Raw genomic sequence first — 19,590 nt, 5'->3', positions numbered from 1 at the left:
AAGGAGAAACTTATTTTTCTACTTATTATTTACACATTGTTAGCAACCAGAAAGAGGAAGGATTAGATCTGTCTATAAACATGTTGGAATGCTCACAATCAAATATATTTTAAACTAATATTTACTTTTTTCCTTATGGCTTTTTTTTAGCAGCTGGAGAAAATAAAATTCCTTGTTGAACTCTATTAATTACCACTGAGTCACAAACTTTTTTTTTTTTTTTTTTGCTACAACATATGGAGTCTTCCTCAGAACATTTCATTTTTAATGTAGCTCTGCCAAAATAGCTTTCAGCACATCTGGTCTGCTACTGTAGATTGGGAAAGTCTGGATTTTTGTTTACTGTTCTTTTGGCATATCAAAATCATGTTCTCATTCAGTGGAAGGAAAAGCAGATAAGGGTTGTTCCATAGAAATTCTAGACAAATAGATAGAGAATGTTGCTATTTTTGTATATAACACATTCAGTTCAATAGGCAGAAAATGCTTAGTTCAGGAAGCCCTAAAGCAGTGATGGCTAATCTTTTTGCCATCGCGTGCCAAAAGCAGGGGGAGAGTGGGGGGATCGTGCGCGTGCGTGTGCGTGTCCACACCCATAATTCAATGCCCACCCGTGGCCCACCCTCCCCCGCACACGTGCGTGCTCCCCCCACACTTCCCACGCTTTTGGCACGCGATGGCACAGTGGGCCCATTTTTCACTCTCCCCAGACTCCAGAGGCTTTCTAGAATCCTGGGGAGGGCAAAAACGGCCTTCCTCAACACTCCCCAGAAGCCCTCCGGAGGCCGGAAACAGCCCATTTCCCAACTTCCGGTGAGCCTGGAAGACCCGAAAATCAGCTGGCCGGCAGGTACATGTGTGCTGGAGCTGAGTTAGAGCAACGCTCATGTGCCCTCAGATATGGCTCCGCGTGCCACCTGTGGCACCCGTGCCATAGGTTCTCCATCACAGCCCTAAAGAATCCAAAATCTTTTACTCAGAAAGATTAGAAGAAAGAAATGAACAGGATTTCTTAACACTTGACCCTATCTCCATTTGGAGAGGGAGAGAAAACAAGACAACTTTGAATGCCATGAATCCAAAGCCATTGGAACAGGATACCCCCAGGGATAAGAATAATCCCAGATCTTCGTACTTTCCGTCGGGCACTTAACACCTTCCTCTTTCACCAAACTGGGCTGGCATAATTAATTTTTTCTTTCCTTTTCCTAATTGTGTAAATTTTATTCTGAAGATCTTAACTGATAAGCCAAATTGACTTAATTATTATTTATTGCTTCTATTCACATTTTTATATAAATGTTTATTTTGACTGTTCACCGCCCTGAGTCCTTCAGGGAATTTTTTCAGTATAAAAAATTAAATAAATAAATAAATAAATAAATAAATAAATAAATAAAGAAATAAATAAATAAATAAATAAATAAATAAATAAATTTCTTGCAGATTGTAGGATTACTAATTAACCCATGTCCTTTTTACATTCACCAATTTCTGTTTCTTTTCTATTACAAGAACAGAGAAGAAGTTCAAATACAACTTATAGGTGATAAATGTCTCACTAGTAAAGGCAAGGCTATCAATAATTATTCAGATGTGGAGGATTCTAAAGCATTATGTTATCTTTTAGAACATTCCATTATTTTGCCTATCCCTCCTATTCCACAATAATTTAGCATTGTAAGGCCACTGAATGCCACATCAGGACAATTTATTCATTCAATTTAAGAATTTATTCATTTCATTTGTATAGCCACCCATCTCATATATGTGACTCTGGGCTGCTTACAACAATTAAAAACAATATTTAAAATATAAATATAAATAGCAAACATACAACCACATTATAAATCTCAATTCAGCATACACGTAATCACAGTCAGCAGGTGAATTACATTCTATGTAGTACATTCATAGAAAAGGTTCATCACTACTTCTTGGCCCCCAAGTATGATGGGACAATCATGTCTTCAGATCTTCCTAGAGGACAGAATGGTAGGGAGCGAATCTAAGTTCTGGATGAATTATGATCCAAAGGGCAGAAAAAGTTCTTTTCCTGAGTTCTGTTATATGACACTGGAATGGAAAGTACTTGATGTGTTAATAACCAGAAAAATAAAATATAAATGTTGTTTAATTCTAACACAAAATTAAGAAGGGAATATACATGACTCAGGTTGAATTACAGATTTTTGGGTGCTCTCTGAGCTTGGTTGTTTGCTAACAGAAGTAAGATTTGGCAATAAAAATGACACCTTCTCTTGCAGGGAGCTGAGGGAAACCCTGGACCTCTAGGTCCAAAGGTAGGTTTTTCTTAATTTCACACATTTACAATTAGTCTTGTGTAAGGACTTTGTTACTGAAAAAAATTAAGTCAATAAAAGGGATGGAAGCAATTTGATGGGAAATCATGATACATAGCTGTGTATGAGTAAAACTATGGAGCAGTTAAGAAAAAATAAAATGAGAAAAATCCACCAAATTGGTCCAAGCAATAACAAAGAGAAGGGTTTTTAGACTTATTTCTAAATGGATCTTATTCCAATGAAAATGAGAGTTAAGGAACAGGTATAATTTGATTTCTCCCTCCATCTTCTGCTTAAGACAACTTCCTCATTGCCTTTCCCAAATCTGACCCTTCATAACAGAGTAGGTCATGACTGATAGTTTATGTGCCATCAAATCATTGTCGCTAGGAAGAATTATCACAATCCAGTCTTTTAGGCCTTCTAACAGTGTACCCCACAATTTAATCAGTTCACTTGGTGCGATAGGCCATAGCGTATCCAAATTCCTTTGGACTGATTTTCAGGATTCCTATTTTGACTGCATTCTCCTATTCCTCATAAGTGAGCTGCATCAGGCATAAGAATCTACTTCTGTTTCTGTCTGGTTCCAATCCTTTCTTACTCACAGGTTTCGGAGGAATAATCATCATATCACTGTCCAAAACAAGTGCTCATTAGTATGAGAATTCTGCATGTGTCCTCCATATCTCCTTCTAGCTCTTTTCCCCATGCCTTGCAAATTACTTGTTTTTTGAGCTTGAATAATTTGTTTCACAAGACAGAGTTAGATGGTCAAATGCAACTTCAGCAAGGTATTCAACAAAGTAGACCACAACCTACTTCTTGGTAAGCTAGAAAAAAGTGGGATAGATAGCATCGCCTTCAGATGGATTTGTAACTGGTTGACAAACCATACTCAGTGAGTAGTCCTTAATGGTACTACATCTACATAGAGGAAATTGAGAAATTTTAGGCCCAGTACTCTTCAATATCTTCATAAACAACTTAGATGAGGGAATAGAAGGGGAGTTTATCAAATTTGCAGATGATACTAAGCTGGCAGGAATAGCCAACACCCTAGATCAGTGGTTCTCAACCTTCCTAATGCCGCGACCCTTTAATACAGTTCCTCCTGTTGTGGTGACCCCCAACCATAAAATTATTCCTAAAACCATTGAAAATATGTGTTTTCCGATGGTCTTAGGCGACCCCTGTGAAAGGGTCATTCGACCCCCAAAGGGGTCCCGACCCACAGGTTGAGAACCACTGCCCTAGATGATAGGCTCAAGATACAGATGATCTCGGCAGATTTGAACACTGGGACTTAACCTACAAAATGAAATTCAATGCTTAGAAAAGTAAACATTTACACAGGCAAGAAAAATACACATATAGATTGTGAGAAACCAGGCTTAATAGCAGGAACTGTGAGATGGATCTTGGAGTTTTAGTGGACAACCAATTAAATATGAGTCAGCAATATACAGTGACAGCCAAAAAAGCCAATGCAATCCTAAATTGCATTAACAGAGGGATTCAATAAAGATAATGTGAGGTACTAATACCATTCTATAAAGCCTTAGTAAGACCAAACCTAGAATACTGCATCCAGTTTTGGTCACTACACTACAAAAAAGATGTTGAGACTCTAGAAAAAGTGCAGAGAAGAGCAACCAGAATGATTAGGGGACTGGAGTCTAAAACATATGAAGAACTGAGGAACTGAGCATGGCTAGTCTAGTGAAGAGAAGGACCAGGGGACACATGATAGCAGTGTTCCAATACCTGAGAGGCTGCCCCAGAGAGGAGGTGGTCAAGCTATTTTACAAAGCACCTGAAGGCCAGACAAGGAATAATGGATGGAAATTGATCAAGGAGAGATTCAACCTAGAAATAAGGAGAAATTTTCTTTCAGTGAGAACAAACAACCAATGGAAAAGCTTACCTTCAGAAATTGTGGGAGCTTCATCACTGGAAGCTTTCAAGAAGAGACTGGACTGCCATCTGTCAGAAATGGTGTAGGGTCTCTTGCTTGGGTGGCAGGTTGGACTAGATTATCTACAAGGTCCCTTCCAACTCTGTTATTCTGTTACTCCTTCTAATGCAGCTCTGTCCACCTTTGTGCTCTTCCAGATAATTAGAATAGCAACTTTCAGAATTCTAAATCTTAAGAGAAAATTTTATACTGTAGTAAAGTTGATGTTCAAGAACTGTGTCTTCTTACAGGGAGAGGAAGGAAATCCCGGTACAGATGGTTTACAAGGAGATCAAGGAGTTCAAGGTTCCCTGGTAGATATTAGCATGTGCTTCTGTGTATAGTCACATTCATGTGTGTAAAAAGAAAAGATGATGACATTGGAATACACATAATTTGCAATTAAACTAATCAACTGATAAGATTCAATCAGATAGCACTTAGTGGTAGAAGTCCTCTGTTACATCTTAGAAGTTACACATAACAGAACAACCAGTTTATGTGTTATTTCTAAGCTATGTACAGTACAAGTGCAAGCCTTTTTATCACATAAATCTCATCATAGTTTGTATTACACACTGACCCCTTTTTAAATGGCATTTGGATCAGTGAGCCTTATTAAGCTTGATTTGACACTTTCCTTTATTTATTTATTTATTTATTTATTTATTTATTTATTATTTAAATTTTTATACTGCCCTTCTCCCGAAGGACTCAGGGCGGTGCACAGCCAACACTAAAACACACATATACAAAAAATTTAAAAGCAATTTAAAAATATATTAAATAATTTGGCCCCGATATTATTAAAAAACTAAAACAACCATTAAAATTCATGTTTAGGCCAGCCCAGCTTGTTGGAACAATAATGTCTGCTACCATACACATTTTACCTATTCACAAAAAATCTGAACCTCTAATTTGCAAGGATTTTGTGTGTGTTATATATTGTTATTTTGTAAACATTTTCAAATGATACGTTAAGGAGTATATTGTTAAAAACTCAATGAGTCATTGTCTAAGAAATAAAACAGTACACATTACACATAAAATTATTAAAGGAAATGAGAAGGCTGATTGGAAATTTGTTCTTTCTGTTAAAAACGTTTTGTATAGAAATGTTGCTTGTGTGCACTAAAAACATTTTTCTCAGATTTCTCTGCTGGTGAGTCCCAATTACTCCTTTTTTAAAATTAATTATGTTTTTATTGTGTTATGCAAAACATTCAGAAGGTCATTTCGTAAAGCAAATATAGCATCTATTCCAGGGGTGAAATCTAAAAATTTTCCCTACCGGTTCTGTGGGTATGGCTTGGTGGGCGTGGCTTGGTGGGCATGTGACCAGGTGGGGATGGCCAACTCAATGTCACTCATGTCAAGGAGTGCCTCACCTGGCCCCTCCCAGCCATTCCTTGTCACATCCCGCCTCAACATAATTATAGTTCTGTAAAAATGTTGTTCACCTTTTTTCAACTTTATTATCTACATACTATAGATGCACTTTCATGGACCACTGAAAGGAGGAAATGGCTCACATCAGGGGTGAAATGCTCCGGTTCAGACCAGATCGCCCGATCCGGTAGCGATGGCAGTGGGTGGTTCTGAGAACCCGTAGCAAAAATCCCTGCGCCCTCCCCCCCATGCCCAGTTGAGCCGCATGATCATCAGATGCTTTTTTTTAACTTTTAAAAGCATTTTTTCTACAATCTCTTCCAAAGAAAAAATGCTTTTAAAAGTTAAAAAAAAAGCCTCTGATGATCGTGCGGCTCAGCTGGGATCATCAGAGGCTTTTCAAAGCATTTTTTTCTGCAACCTCTTGGCCAAAGAGGTGGTAAAAAAAATGCTTTGAAAAGTCTCTGGCAACTCCCAGCTGAGTTGCCTGATTGGCAGAAGCTTTTCAAAGCATTAGAAAAAATGCTTTGAAAAGTTCAAAAAAAAATTGGCCATACCCACCCAGTCACATCAACACCCCCCCCACCAAGCCACGCCCACAGAACTGGTAGTAACAAATTTTACATTTCACCCCTGGCTCACATGCTTTGCCCAAGAGTGTGATAGGCAACGGGTTTTTAAGAGGCTGCCAGAAAGAAGGGGGAACAATGTATTTTCCAAAGCAGCAGAAGGCAAAACAAGAAGCAATGGATGGAAACTGAACAAAGAGAGAAGCAACCTAAAACTAAGGAGAAATTTCCTGACAGGGAGAACAATTAATCAGTGGAACTGCTTCACTAGAAAGAGCTTTCTTTTGCTCCAGAAGAAAATCAGAATTAAAGAACTGGAAAAGCGTTCACAGGAAGAGGCTTTTTTGTTCTGCTGTGGAAGAAAAATAGAAGATAGAGAAATCTTCCCTGGAAGAGGCTCTCTGCTTTTGCTCTGGAGGAAGCAAAAGGCAGTTTTCTCAATTCAGGCAAGGTGGTTTGCAGCTTCGCAACATTGTAAGGAGGTGATAATTGCTCTTGGCTGAACGCCCAGAAATCTCATTAAAGGTAGTATTCCTTTCCCTGCTTGGGGGTTGGGGGGGGGGTAGGAAAAAAAGCCGCAGAAAGTTTCCCTTTATTATTCTAGCTGAGGGCAAATGAGACTAAGACTCATTTGCTGTTTCTTAGCTCAGCTCAGGCAGCAATCGCTCTGCCGCAGGAATCAGCTGAGCTAATAAACAACAGAATATAGGAGAGGTGAGAGAAGGGGGAGGGCAGGTGGGTGGGACCAATCAAAATTTTCCTTACCGGTTCTCCGAACTAGTCAAAATTTTTCCTACTCAGATGGCAGAACCAGTCCGAACCGGTAGCATTTCACCCCTGATCTATTCTACTCCCCATCTGCCTGAAGCATCAAACAATGCAGTGTGTCCACTTTTAGGAGCCTCCTCATACTATACAAACATATGTGTGAATGCACATAAGACAATTCTGGCACAAGTGCTACTAAACTAAAATGGCTAACTGATGATAAAAGTGTAATCTGTGCGTGCACATGTATTTATATGCATGCTCACTCAAGTGCTAAGGCACTGTAAGGTCTGCCTCCCCTCCCCTTTCAAAAAGCATGAATTCTTGAAACTTCAGCTTTTCAAAAGGAATCTTTTATTGAAAGGAAGGCAATTGCAAGACAAAAGCAAAGCAGGCTCTAAGTTTCCCTTAGGCAATTCCGTTAGGACAAAGGAGTTAGAAACCCCTCCCCTCAGTCTGATGTTGAATGAGCCAATCCACAGATGAAAGATGTAGGAACAGCCGTCCTGGGAAAGAGATAAGGTATGGTTCCCAGGTGCTTCTTTCAGGAGGCTTCAGAACTGAGGCAAAATAGATGGCCCCCCCCTTACACATTCCCTCAAAGATAAATCAAAGCATAGGGCAAATAGGTGTCAGAGCTAGGGTTATAAACTAAGGGATTACAGGATATGTAGGAAACAGGAAGAGAGCAATAAGCAAATAAAGGAATCCAGGCTCCCTCCCCACAGAAATGGCAGCATCACGGTAGGGATCTGACAGGCACTAATAGTAGCTGCACTAGATTTTGGATAGAAAATGATATTTCAGAGCTTCAATCAGTAGGTTCAGAAGATGCTTTGGTTGCCTTTAGCACTCTTCCACAGCACTTGAAAAAATTATTTGTTTTTGTGCTATAAAAACAATTTGGCATTTTATTGTCCTGTTCCATTAACAGAGCACTGTTTGTTTATGAAAAGACAATATATAGTTCTAATAGACAAACACATAAATAAAAGAAAGTTCTCTTTAAATTGTCTCTAGGTCAAACAATGAAATTATTTTTTTGCATGTAGAAAGTTTAAAGACCAGTTATTGCATATCTGTAAGCATATTTTGAAAAATGTAAATGTGACACAAAAATTCTTCATATTTTGCCAGACAAAAACAAGTATAAGCAGAATTATAGCATGATAAAACAACATATATTAGAAGTTTAATAATGTTATATCTCTCCGTGATTCATTAAGAAGTTTTCTGAAACAGTTAATATTCTGGGCAAAAAAGTTTATTCATATTGTCTTGCCACAATGCAAGTTATAATTTCTTCTCTTATATGGACTGATATGCAGTATATTTCTGTTCACTAATCTGAATTATTAAAATAGGAAGAAGTATATAAACTATGTATTTTATAATATTTATTAATTATTTTTATTGCCATGTTTTTGCTTTTTTTTTTCTCCTCAGGGAACAACTGGTATTCTTGGTGTGAAAGGAGAAAAAGGACAACCAGGAAACCATGGCCATCTAGTACATATCAACTTTCAATTCTCTTGACTTTCATTTTTAGTGCAGTGTTTCTCAAACTTGACAATTTGAAAATGGATGGACTTCAACTCCTAGAAACCCCCAACTAGCATGCTGGCTGGGGGATCTGGGAATTGAATCTACCAAGTTACCAAGATTGAGAAACACTGTTTGAATGCAATGTTTCTCAAACCTTTCAAAGTAGGGCTAATTATAAATGTATTCAGCAGAGTAATACACAAAATAGAAAACATGTTCTGATGAATAATTTAGAGAATCTTGCATTCTGATGAAAGAAAACTTGAAATGGCTCAGTGTTCCAGAAACAACAGGCCCTGAGTACAAACTGCATCCCTACTTTACCACTGTTAGGACACAAACCCTTGGAATGGCTGCTGATCTTTACCAGCCAATCCACTAGCAAATGTATTGGCCAAAAGGATGGTTTTAATTTTGAAAACATTAAAACAAGGGAAACATTCCTCAAGGGAAATAATGGGAACACAGCTCTGCTGTAATCTATTAAATGTTTTGTTATCTTAAATTTAGCATTAAAAAGCACTTACTTCTTTTGTTTACAAGGCTTATAAATCACTCCAGTTGAAGCTGATTCTGAGTGGTCAATAGTTCTCTTCTTTATAACTCAAACAGATAAAACCCTAATAATCCTTTAAAAAAGCGATATGTATGTAAAAACTGAACATATAAGAATTGATTGTTCAAACTTAAAACACCATTTCTAACCTGAGGAGTACAGTAACATTTTATACCCCAAAGCCTCATGAAATAGTCATGTTTTTACAGATTTCTTCAAAGTGAGGAAAGAAGCTATTCATTGATGGTCACAACTCCAAAAAACAGAAATATATTTTCAGTTCTCTAAATAAACCCTAAATGTTGAGCCATTACTTTAGCAGGTCTAAACAGCTAGTCTTATTGGTAATCTTTTCAGTTTTCACTTCTCTGAAGATAAGCAAAGTAATTGAGCTGGAGGCAGAATTGGGATAAACAATAAATAATTAAAAGCCAATACTGCAAAGAATTTCAACAATTACAGTTAATCATTGAATAGTGTTATATAAAGCCAATGTTTACGTCGCTTAAGTTTAGCTAGTTTATTTCCATCTTTAAAATTCTTATATGGTTCCCTGAGATTGTTTAGGAATTATACTCTTATAGCATGATCTATAATGTTACATAAGGTTTTTTTTCTTTAAAATTAGATTGTTTTTAAAAAACAAAAATTTGAACCATATATCTGCATTATAGATGCAATTATTTAGCAAGATTTAGCCTTTACCACAGATCTTCTTGCCTCCTCCTCCTTCTGGTGGACACAAGTCCAGTGTGGTCTGTTGCTCTTTGCTATTGTTTTGCTTGCACAGAGAAATGGCTGGAGAAAAGGGATGTTGCTAGTGCATTTTCATTGCATAACTAACAGAAATATATGCAAGAATAAACTGCCATACTAAAGCTCTATCTCCTACAATGGCCCAAGCTGACATCGTTTTTACATTTTTAAATGCAAAATAAAATAGAACTGTAATAAGACACAAGAGCAAACAGAGAATCATACAAAAATACCAAAGCTCAACAAACCATCCCAAACACCATAGAGTCTTTGCCATTTAAATATTACCAGAAGCTAAGAGTAACAGGACATAAGAGCATGCACAAAAAAATAAACACACATGCAAAAGTTCAATAAACCAATCAAACCAAACCTGTACTGTAATTTTGTACTCACACAATGTCAGCAGCATTGCCAATTCCAATGCAAATATTGCATGCATACATCCATATTGCATTAGCTGAAAAATAAAGCATAAAACAACTGATGCAACCTCTCCACTACCTAGATATGTCAGATTGCATTTGGAACAGTTGGAACACTTAAAATGATGCAGCCACATTTTATTCTTATGTTGAAAAAAAGCTATCAGAACCTGAATGCTTTGTATCCTATCCAACCATTTCAAGGTTGGAATACCAGACTGATATATTTGCACATTTCTATTATTTCACCTTATAGAATCTATTTGCAACTATTTCAGCCATTCACACTCTACTTTATTTCTTTACAACAGAAAAATATAAAAAAGTATGCTAATCATTAATGGGAACACATTTTTATATCTAAATTACTAAAGGTATTAGGTGCACACTTCAGAAATGATTTGAATGTACCTCAAGTCTTGTACAAGTAGCCTTGATTTATGACAGTAATGGAGCCTGCCTATTATTGTCATAAAAGATGATAATCATAAAGTGGGTCACTCATTTAACCTATTTGATTTTATTATCTTTTTTGTAATGGTCATAAAGCAAATGCTGCAGTTATAAAGCAAACCCATTGTTTCTATGGGGTGTTTTTGCCAAAAAGTAAATGCCAGTTTTCATCAAAAACATCATAAATATGGTCACACAACTGTAGAACACTGTAAATGATCATAAATGCTGGAAAGTTACTAATCACCCAACATGTGGTCACATAACGGGAGGGGCAGGCTGTGGAACTTCATAACTGAGTCATAAGTACCTCTGAGGGGGTCCATCATAAGTTTAAATGGACATAAGCAATTGGTCATCAGTTGAGGACTATCTGTATGAACACTGTAGCTTTTGTTGCTCATTAAAACAGTCCATCTTTTTTCCAGGCTTTTTTCCAGACTTCTACTTGGGCTTTAAAAAATGCTGATGTTTAAGGAATTGATTCACTGGATAGGCTTTCAAGCTTATGCAGAAATCTGAAATTTGGGGGGGGAGAGGAATGGTTTGCTTTAATAAACGATAGAGAGGTTCTATTCTTGTGTAAGCCCTGAGACATTTTGGAATCACACACAGCCCTGCAGCTTTCTACTGAGCATTTGACTTGGTAGAACTTGTGCTTGATATATAAAATGAAGGAAGGAAGAAACTTGTACCTTAAAGGGGCAAAAAACTGAAAAGAAATACCCTTGAAAATGAGAGGGGCAAACATTAGAAGGCAACCTGGCCAAAGCTATCCCAAGGCTGACCTAGGAGTTGCCATTCACAATTTGAGAAGAAAACAGAATGGAGAAGATATGAAAGTTCAAGGGATATTTTGCTCACTTTACAGATGAGACTTTCTATTAACATTAAACATTTGATACAATATTTGTTTTATTTACAGGGAGATATTGGAAATGAAGGACCTAAAGGGAATCAAGGGAAGCTTGGATCCAGAGGGAATAAGGTGGACTCTCCAATTTCTTTTTCTGAATTTTTCTATACAAAGTGTAAAGTATACCTATGATGTAGATCAGCCTTTCCCTCCTTGATAGTTTCCAGATGTGCTGAGACTGATTGATCATATACCATAAAATTTGTGTTGCGACTCTCAAATTCCAACTAATGTGCTCAAGCCAAAGATGTTGGGAATGGGAGTCCTAAAGCGGTGTTGAATACATAAAATTATGGAAAACTGAATGTTTTTTAATTCTTCAAGATTTATCCCACCCTCCAGACTTCTAAACCAGAGGTGGGTTTCAGCAGGTTCTGGCCAGTTCTGGAGAACCGATAGTGGAAATTCTGACTGGCCCTGCCCCCATTTATTCTCTACCTCCCAAATCCCAGCTGATTGGGAGGAAATGGGGATTTTGCAGTATCCTTCCCCTGCCACGCCCACCAAGCCATGCCCATCAAGTCATGCCACGCCCACCAAGCCACACCCACAGAACCAGTAGTAAAAAAATTTGAAACCCACCACTGTTCTAAATATAAAGAAACATACACTTTGGCATTTAGAGTTTATTTGGTTTAATGGATTGTTAATGCTGAATTCCAGACATAAAGTATCAGGAGCTGTTTTTCTCATCACAGATGGAAAATGGACTAGTTGATGTTTAACTATTTTGCTAGAAATGCAGAATTTCTGTTCATTAAGATAGAGGCAACTACACTTCATGTCAATCATCAAAAGCAACTGAAATAGTAAAAATAGCATAGCAGGGATGGGTTCTAAAAATTTTTACTGCCGGTTCTGTGGGCATGGCTTATTTTGTGGGCGTGGCTTGGTCATGTGATAGTGGGAGTGGCTTCATGATCATGTGACTGGGTGGGCATGGCCATCTCCTAAAACTAAGGAAAAACTTCCTGACAGTGAGAACCAATATAGGTGCAGAAATATTTCAGTCATAATTTCACATATAAAATAGCCATTTGTGCATATTGTTCAAAACAGTAATTAGTATTATGGCTGATGTTTGACAGCAAGCGTAAAAGTCAAAGATCACAAGAGTGCTTCTTTCTCTGTATGTATACAAAACATCACATACAAGGAATAGCATATTAAGATGGATTTATGCAACCTGATGTACAAAATAAACACACACATATTTATGCTCTGGACTATAGACATTGAATGTATGTAAATCCCTGAAAAATATGTGGTAGCCCTGGGCAAAAGAAAGGCAGTAAAATCATTCTAGGTGTAGGGACAGTGTAAAATATTAACACATGATAAATAATGGAACAATTAAAAATAATAACACAAGAGTTTTTTTCTCTCTCTCTCTCCTTTCCTTCCTCTTTCTTTCTCTCTTTCTCGTTCTTTCTCTGTCTTTTTGGGGGGGAGGGTGTTTGTGGCTATGACAACTACTTTCAAAATTGTTACTGGATATTTCCTGTTACATGAAACTGCTAAAAGGCTTTTGCAGTCATATAATGCAACAAAACATTTTTTTAATGGTAAAAGTAAACTGACATATGAAGCTACTTCTAAATAACTATGTAAGAGAGAAATAAATCTTTTTCTGAAAATTACTAGCGCAAATACACAAAATTAGAGCTGTAATGTGTGGTAATATTATTTATAATAGAATTTTGGTGGGGGAAATAGAGTAGCAAGGAGATTGACACATTGAGAACTACATGAAAGGAACACAAAAGTGATAAAGTCACTGTATATGAGTTGGGTAGCTCTATAAATTTGTTAAATAAATACAATGAGAAAGGTCTTTGGGGATTCCAGAATTTACACGGCACTAATTGGATTTTTGATCTCCCTTTTATTTTGAGACATAATAGACTAGTTTTACGCTATAACTAAATTACACAAGAGAATGTAGTATATACCAAAAATAATTCAATAACAATTTAATCTGATACATTGGGTTAAGTGATGTAGGGCTTGATCTAATTTCAGGCAAGTTCAAGCCTCTGTTAAGAGATACCTGCATTTTCTCTCTTTCTCCCTTCCTTTTTCTTTCTCTTTCTTTCTTTGTCTCTTTCTTTCTTCTCTCTCTCTCTCTCTCTCTCTCTCTCTCTCTCTCTCTCTCTCTCTCTCTCTCTCTTTCTCCCTCCCTTTCTCCTTTCTCCCTTTCTGTGAAGAACCCCAGAAGGTATTTGGTAGGAGGAAGAAAAGCCAGATGTTTTGAAACTCAGAACATGACCATTGATAATCTGGCATTCTTAGAGCTCCACTATTGATTAGCTTAGCCTGAGCAAGGATAGCTAGCAGCCAATTACAATAAGCTCTCAACTCAAGCTCACTGCACGTGGGGATCCCCAAACAGTGAGGATGAAGTGTGAGTAAAAGGGTTTACCCTTCCCTCCCTCCCCACTCTCTCTTTTTCTTTCTCCCTCCCTTTCTCCTTTCTCCCTTCCTGTGAAGAACCCCAGAAGGTCTTTGGTAGGAGGAAGAAAAGCCAGACATTTTGAAACTCAAAACATGCCCATTGATCATCTGACATTCTTAGAGCTCCATATTGATTAGCTTAGCCTGAGCAAGGATAGCTAGCAGCCACTTAACAATAAGCTCTCAACTTTCCACGCCCCATTACAACTCAATTGCCATCTTGCTTTCACTTTCTTCCCTTAATAACTCAGAAGGAAGTAATACACATTTAGAGTTAAAGTTTAGTACTTGCAAATCTGATCTCTCCTAGCTTTGCTCAGCCTGCTTCCAAATCCAATGTTTTATTCAAAGCATTGTTTGCAGGGGTGGTCGTGGCGTCTTGTTCTGCTTAAAGCAGAAATGTCCCAGATCCGGAGCTCTGTCAGGCTTCCAGGGAGCTCTCACCCTTTGAGCCCCAGAATTGTTTCCTGGGGCTCTTGGGGAGCTCTACCTACACCCATCTGCTCTCTTCCTCCCCTTTTCCCGGGGAGAAAGTTTCCAAGCTGCTAGACAGCTGATTTGCATTGTTCTAACGGCTTTATGCGATCGCGGGGCTGGCGCTCACAAAGGAGTGTCTTCAACACCTGCGGTGCCACCGGAAGTGAGGATTTCTTTGTTTCTTTCTCCCTTGAAGCCACCCCACCCCAACCGCAGCCCGTTTTTGCTTCCAGGGGGCTGCAGAGAGTCTTGCTAGGCACCCCCCTCATGCCCCATTTTGGCCTTAGCAAGCCTCCCTACAGCCCCTGGGAGCCAAAACGGGGCGTGAGGGGGGCACCACACACCCCAACGCCCTGTTTTGGTCTTAGCAAACCTCCCTGCAGCCCCTGGGAGCCAAATGGGGCATGAGAGGGGGGTGCTGCACCCCCCCATGCCCCATTTTGGTATTAGCAAGTCTCCCTGCAGCCCCTGGGAGCCAAAATGGGGTGCGGGGGGGCACTCCTGTAAGGGGCGGGGAAGGTAAGGTCGTGAGCCCGGTGGGGGTGGCACAGCATGCTCTGTGTGGGGGGGAGCACGACTTACCTATAGGCAGGAGGCGGCAGCTCATTTGGGGCGCAGGGCAGGCACCATGTGGGAAGGCAGCTTAGACAGGCAAGCTGCCCGGGTGGTAAGGAGGAAAAGGAAGTGACTGGGTGGGGTGGGGACCGGTTCAGGGGCGTGGCCAGCCAGTAATTAATATCAGTTCTGCGACCCTCACCAATTTATTGCTACCAGTCCTCCCGAACCGCTGCGAACCAGTAGCAACCCACCACTGCAGCATAGCTAGGAATCCTCTAAACATTATACTGTATATTTGGGTTAAGCTGTAAACCAACACTGTTAATGTTGATTATGTGTACTATAAGGGTATTTATCAATAGTAAAATAAAGCCAGTAGTTTAGGAATTTATAAAGTGATAAACCAATATAACAGTAGGAAAAATATCCCCCAAATATCTGATCTTGATTTTATATTTAAAATACTGGCACTAAATTATTGTAGCATCATGTATTATTTTAGAATTATCCATACCTCTATTTATGTTTGTCACATTTATTTGTTTCTCACATGTAATTACTTACTTATTTTGGAAACCAGGGAGAATCTGGGGAACCTGGAGAGAAAGGAAAAAAAGGTTCCCTTGGCCAGCGAGGAATGCAGGTTTGTTCTTCATTTTCATTATCTTCTTGTAAAAGTTTGATTGAAAAATAAATTGCCAAAGGATCAAAAAGGGATGTAAAATGACCCATAGAAATAAACTGAGGCATTCACCTGTAGGCACATTTTCCCATGTAAATACTGTACTAGTTGAGCTCAATAACTTTAAAATCTAAAAAAGTTTACTCTTAAGATGTTTGAAAAACCTGCATACCAGTTTTTAACTTCTTTTAAAATTTGACTGATTTGGACTTTAACTGACACCTTATCCATAAAAGCCCAAAGGTATGAAATCAAAATCTATGATGAATGGAGCCAATAAGCTTCAGGGCAAAAATCTGAGTTACTTATCTGGAGTAAAACTCTGGAAACAATGGAAAGAAGGAATTTCCTTTATTTATATGGATTTTCAAATTCTGTAAATTCATTGTGATGATAAATGAATTAGTTTGAATCCCCTTCCACTGCAATAAAAGTAGAGTTACAGTTGAAAGAGAAATAAGCATAGCTGTCATTTTAATATTCCAGTTGTACACTTTCCTACTCCAAGAGGCCTTTCAGGCAATCACTCATATCCTTTTCACTTCTCAAGTGGATTACTGCAATCTGCTTTACATAGGGCTACCTTTGAAATCTACTCAAAAGGTACAGGTACTCCAGAATGTGGTGGATGCATCACATTATGTTCATGTGTCATCCCTGCTTTGTAATTTGCACAAGCCGTCATTTGACTTTTGAGTGCAAATTTCAGGTGCTGCTTATCTCCTTTAAAGCCCTATATAGTATAGGGCCTAGCTATATCAAGGGACCATCTACCTCCAATAGTTTTTCTGTGCCTAGTGAGATTAAGAAGAATGGAAGAGTCTCCTCAATCCAATCATCTATTGGGACCTAGGTAATGCATTTTCTCTGTTGCAGTGGCTGCCCTCTGGGACAGCACAATCCCCAAATATTCATATAATTTCCATCCAACAGCTGTTCTAAAAGTCATGAAAAACATGACTTTACTCCAAGGTCAGGAGTTAGCATGGAATACTAAGCTTTCATTAGATTTTGGTGGTTTGGCATGTGTTTCACTCTTTTGGATATACAAGTTTATCTGTTCTAGGGAGAAGAAGGAACTGTCGGTTTTGGCAATATAGGAAGGAAAGGAAGAAAGGTAATCATAACAAATTAACTGTGAATTTGGGCTTGGATTCTTTTGAGAACATAATACAATTCACAATTTAGACAAAGAAAATTGTATTATATAAAATATGTACAAACATATACAATAGGAGAAAGTTTACATACTAAATTATGCTTCCCTGAGATGGATAAGCACCTAAATCCACTTTGGTTGATTGATTGTATGACATCAGGTCATGGGGGGGGGGGGTCTTGGGAGTGATGAGCAAAGAATATCAAGAGTATATGCTAGGTGTAACCCAAGGTGTGAGGGTCATCCCAGTCACCCAGGTAAAACAAGCAGGCATCTATGTTGGGAAATAGCAATATAGAAATACTGAAGGTGGCTTATCATTTTAATGGCAATGGCAAAGATATCAATTCATATTGTGACACTAATTCATATTAGAAGGCACTAATAAACCAAATACATAACATCCCACTTATTTAGCCTCTTAACATTTTAGCTCCTGATTAGTTTGGCTTTAGTTAGTAATTATTTCCCTAAAGTGCTCAATTTTTCAATTTTGCTAAATAAAATATGTTTCTTAAGTAAATGAATTTTGTGTTACTTCTAGAAAGTAATTGTAGGATATTGTATGTTTTCATTATAGGGTATAGAAGGATTCCCTGGAGACTTTGGAAACCAGGCAAGTATTTTTGACAGTGGTTTGCTCTCCAAGCTTGTTTCAATTTAGTTTCTGAACTTTCTAAACTAGTTTAACATCATCAGCAGGATTCTCTTGTCCTATTCTCCTTAGCTTGTGCAAGACTGTACATAAAACGTATGGTTGTACATACACACATTTTTAAAGCAATTGTCATAGGGGTGGGATGACACCAATTCATGGAGAATATCCAATGGTGACTTTCAGTAATGCTCAGCTTGTATGTTAGCTCCCCCTCACCCTATTTTTGTGGTTCCCAAATGACTACACTCTTCAGTTTTAAAACTATTCAATAAGCTTTGGGAACATCTGTGCCTTGCAAGGCATAAGGTAAAAGTACAATTGTTGCAATTTTTCTGTTTGGTGGTTCTTTGTGTATAGAAGTCAATTGCACAATCATCCCACAGAAGAATAAAAAAGAGAAAATCATAAAACCTATTTCATCATATTGCTTTGCAAACTGCATGATTTACATACTTGCATTCCTTTTTTGCATCTGTTTTTAACAAAAGCCAAGCTGAACCTATCAAAATCAGCACTGAGGAAGGTATTCAAATACAGGTATACAAATCAAAACAGGCAAGGAATTAGTAAAATAATCCCTATCCACCCTAGATGAGTACAAATCACCTGGCCAAATGGTTTCTATCCAAGCGTTTTGAAGGAGCTGGCAGATGTAATTTCAGAGTCACTGAATATAATTTTTCAAAGCTCATATAGCACAGGGAAAATACAGAGGACTGGAAAAGAGCTGATGTAGTTCCAATCTAGAAAAAGAGGGAGGAAAGGAATCCATAAAATTATAGGCTAATCAGCTTGACATCTATATCTGGAAAATCCTGGAAAAAGTAACTAGAGGATTTGTGAGCACCTAGAAACAAACAAGATGAGTACTAAAAGCTAGCATTGGTTTGTTAAAATCAGATCATGCCAGACAGAACTTATTGCCTTTTTTTTTTTTATAAAGTAAGTAAATTAGTGGATCAGTAAAATGATGTGACATAGGATACTTGGACTTCAGCAAAGTGTTTGACCAGATAGACCAGAACCTACTTCTTGGTAAAATAGAAAAATGTGGGATAGACAGTACCATCACCATAAGGATGTGCAATTGGTTGGTCAACCACATTCAGAGTATAGTCTCCAATGGAACTATATCTACATGAAGGAAAGCATGCAGTGAGGTGATCCAAAAAAGATGTTGAAACCCAGGAAAGTGTGCAGAGAAAGGCAACAAATATGATAAAGGGTCTGGATACTAAATCATGACAAACGGTTGAGGGAGCTAGGTATGTCTATCTTATTAAAGAGAAGGATTGGGGTGAGATTATAACTGTCTTCTAGTACTTGAGGAGTAGTCACAAATAATAGGGTTTGACTTTTTCTCTAGGGCATTCAGAGGGTAGGACAAGAGGTAATAAGTGAAAGCTTGTGAAAGAGAAATCCAGCCTAGAAGTAAAGGATAAATTTTCTGACAATGAGAACAAATAATCAATGGAATAACTGATCTCCTGGGTTGTGAGTGCTTCATCATTGAAAGTTTTCAAAAACAAACTGGATGACCATTTGACCGGAATGGTGTAAGACTCCTGCCTTGAGCAGGGGATTGGACTAAAAAATCTCCAAGGTTCCTTCCATCCTATGATTCTATGTTTCTATGTCACAATTTTCTTTTTGCAGTTTCTATAGGATACTTATCATCTCTTCAAATATATAATTTCAATTATTTAGTTGAATTCTTTGTAATATTAACTAAAATAGATAATTCTGCCTATCAGAATAAGCAGTATACTATGTTTTTGCATTGTTATATATCATATATTTTATATACATTTTATTAACTTTGTTTGTATTATATTTGGCAGGGAAAACGTGGAGATATGGGCAATCCTGGAAAACCTGGACTAAAAGGAAAAAGAGGAAGAATGGTATTGTGAAACAAGCTGTTACAAAAGCTATTCTAGTGTTCATTGTTATGTTTGA

The 19,590-nt window shown here is 37.9% G+C and overlaps 1 protein-coding gene across 7 annotated transcripts in view; it reads left to right on the top strand.

Annotated features, from left to right (window-relative positions):
- The window catches only part of COL6A6 (collagen type VI alpha 6 chain), a 148,510-nt gene that overhangs the window by 37,824 nt on the left and 91,096 nt on the right, over nt 1–19,590 (top strand). For 6 of the 7 annotated variants that reach the window (XM_087892526.1, XM_060683679.2, XM_087892525.1 and 3 more), the window contains 8 exons: nt 2,268–2,303; nt 4,515–4,577; nt 8,439–8,501; nt 11,653–11,715; nt 15,713–15,775; nt 16,881–16,931; nt 17,554–17,589; nt 19,473–19,535. In XM_087892526.1, coding sequence (XP_087748652.1) covers nt 2,268–2,303; nt 4,515–4,577; nt 8,439–8,501; nt 11,653–11,715; nt 15,713–15,775; nt 16,881–16,931; nt 17,554–17,589; nt 19,473–19,535 — 438 coding nt within the window. The remainder of the gene's footprint in view (nt 1–2,267; nt 2,304–4,514; nt 4,578–8,438; nt 8,502–11,652; nt 11,716–15,712; nt 15,776–16,880; nt 16,932–17,553; nt 17,590–19,472; nt 19,536–19,590) is intronic. The other variant, XM_087892527.1, reaches the window with a different exon arrangement.

The sequence above is a fragment of the Pantherophis guttatus genome, chromosome 4, assembly GCF_059756535.1.
Source record: "Pantherophis guttatus breed Tessera chromosome 4, ASM5975653v1, whole genome shotgun sequence".
In the NCBI taxonomy this organism is placed as follows: Eukaryota; Metazoa; Chordata; class Lepidosauria; order Squamata; family Colubridae; genus Pantherophis; species Pantherophis guttatus.
This window is presented reverse-complemented; position numbering and strand designations above follow the sequence as displayed.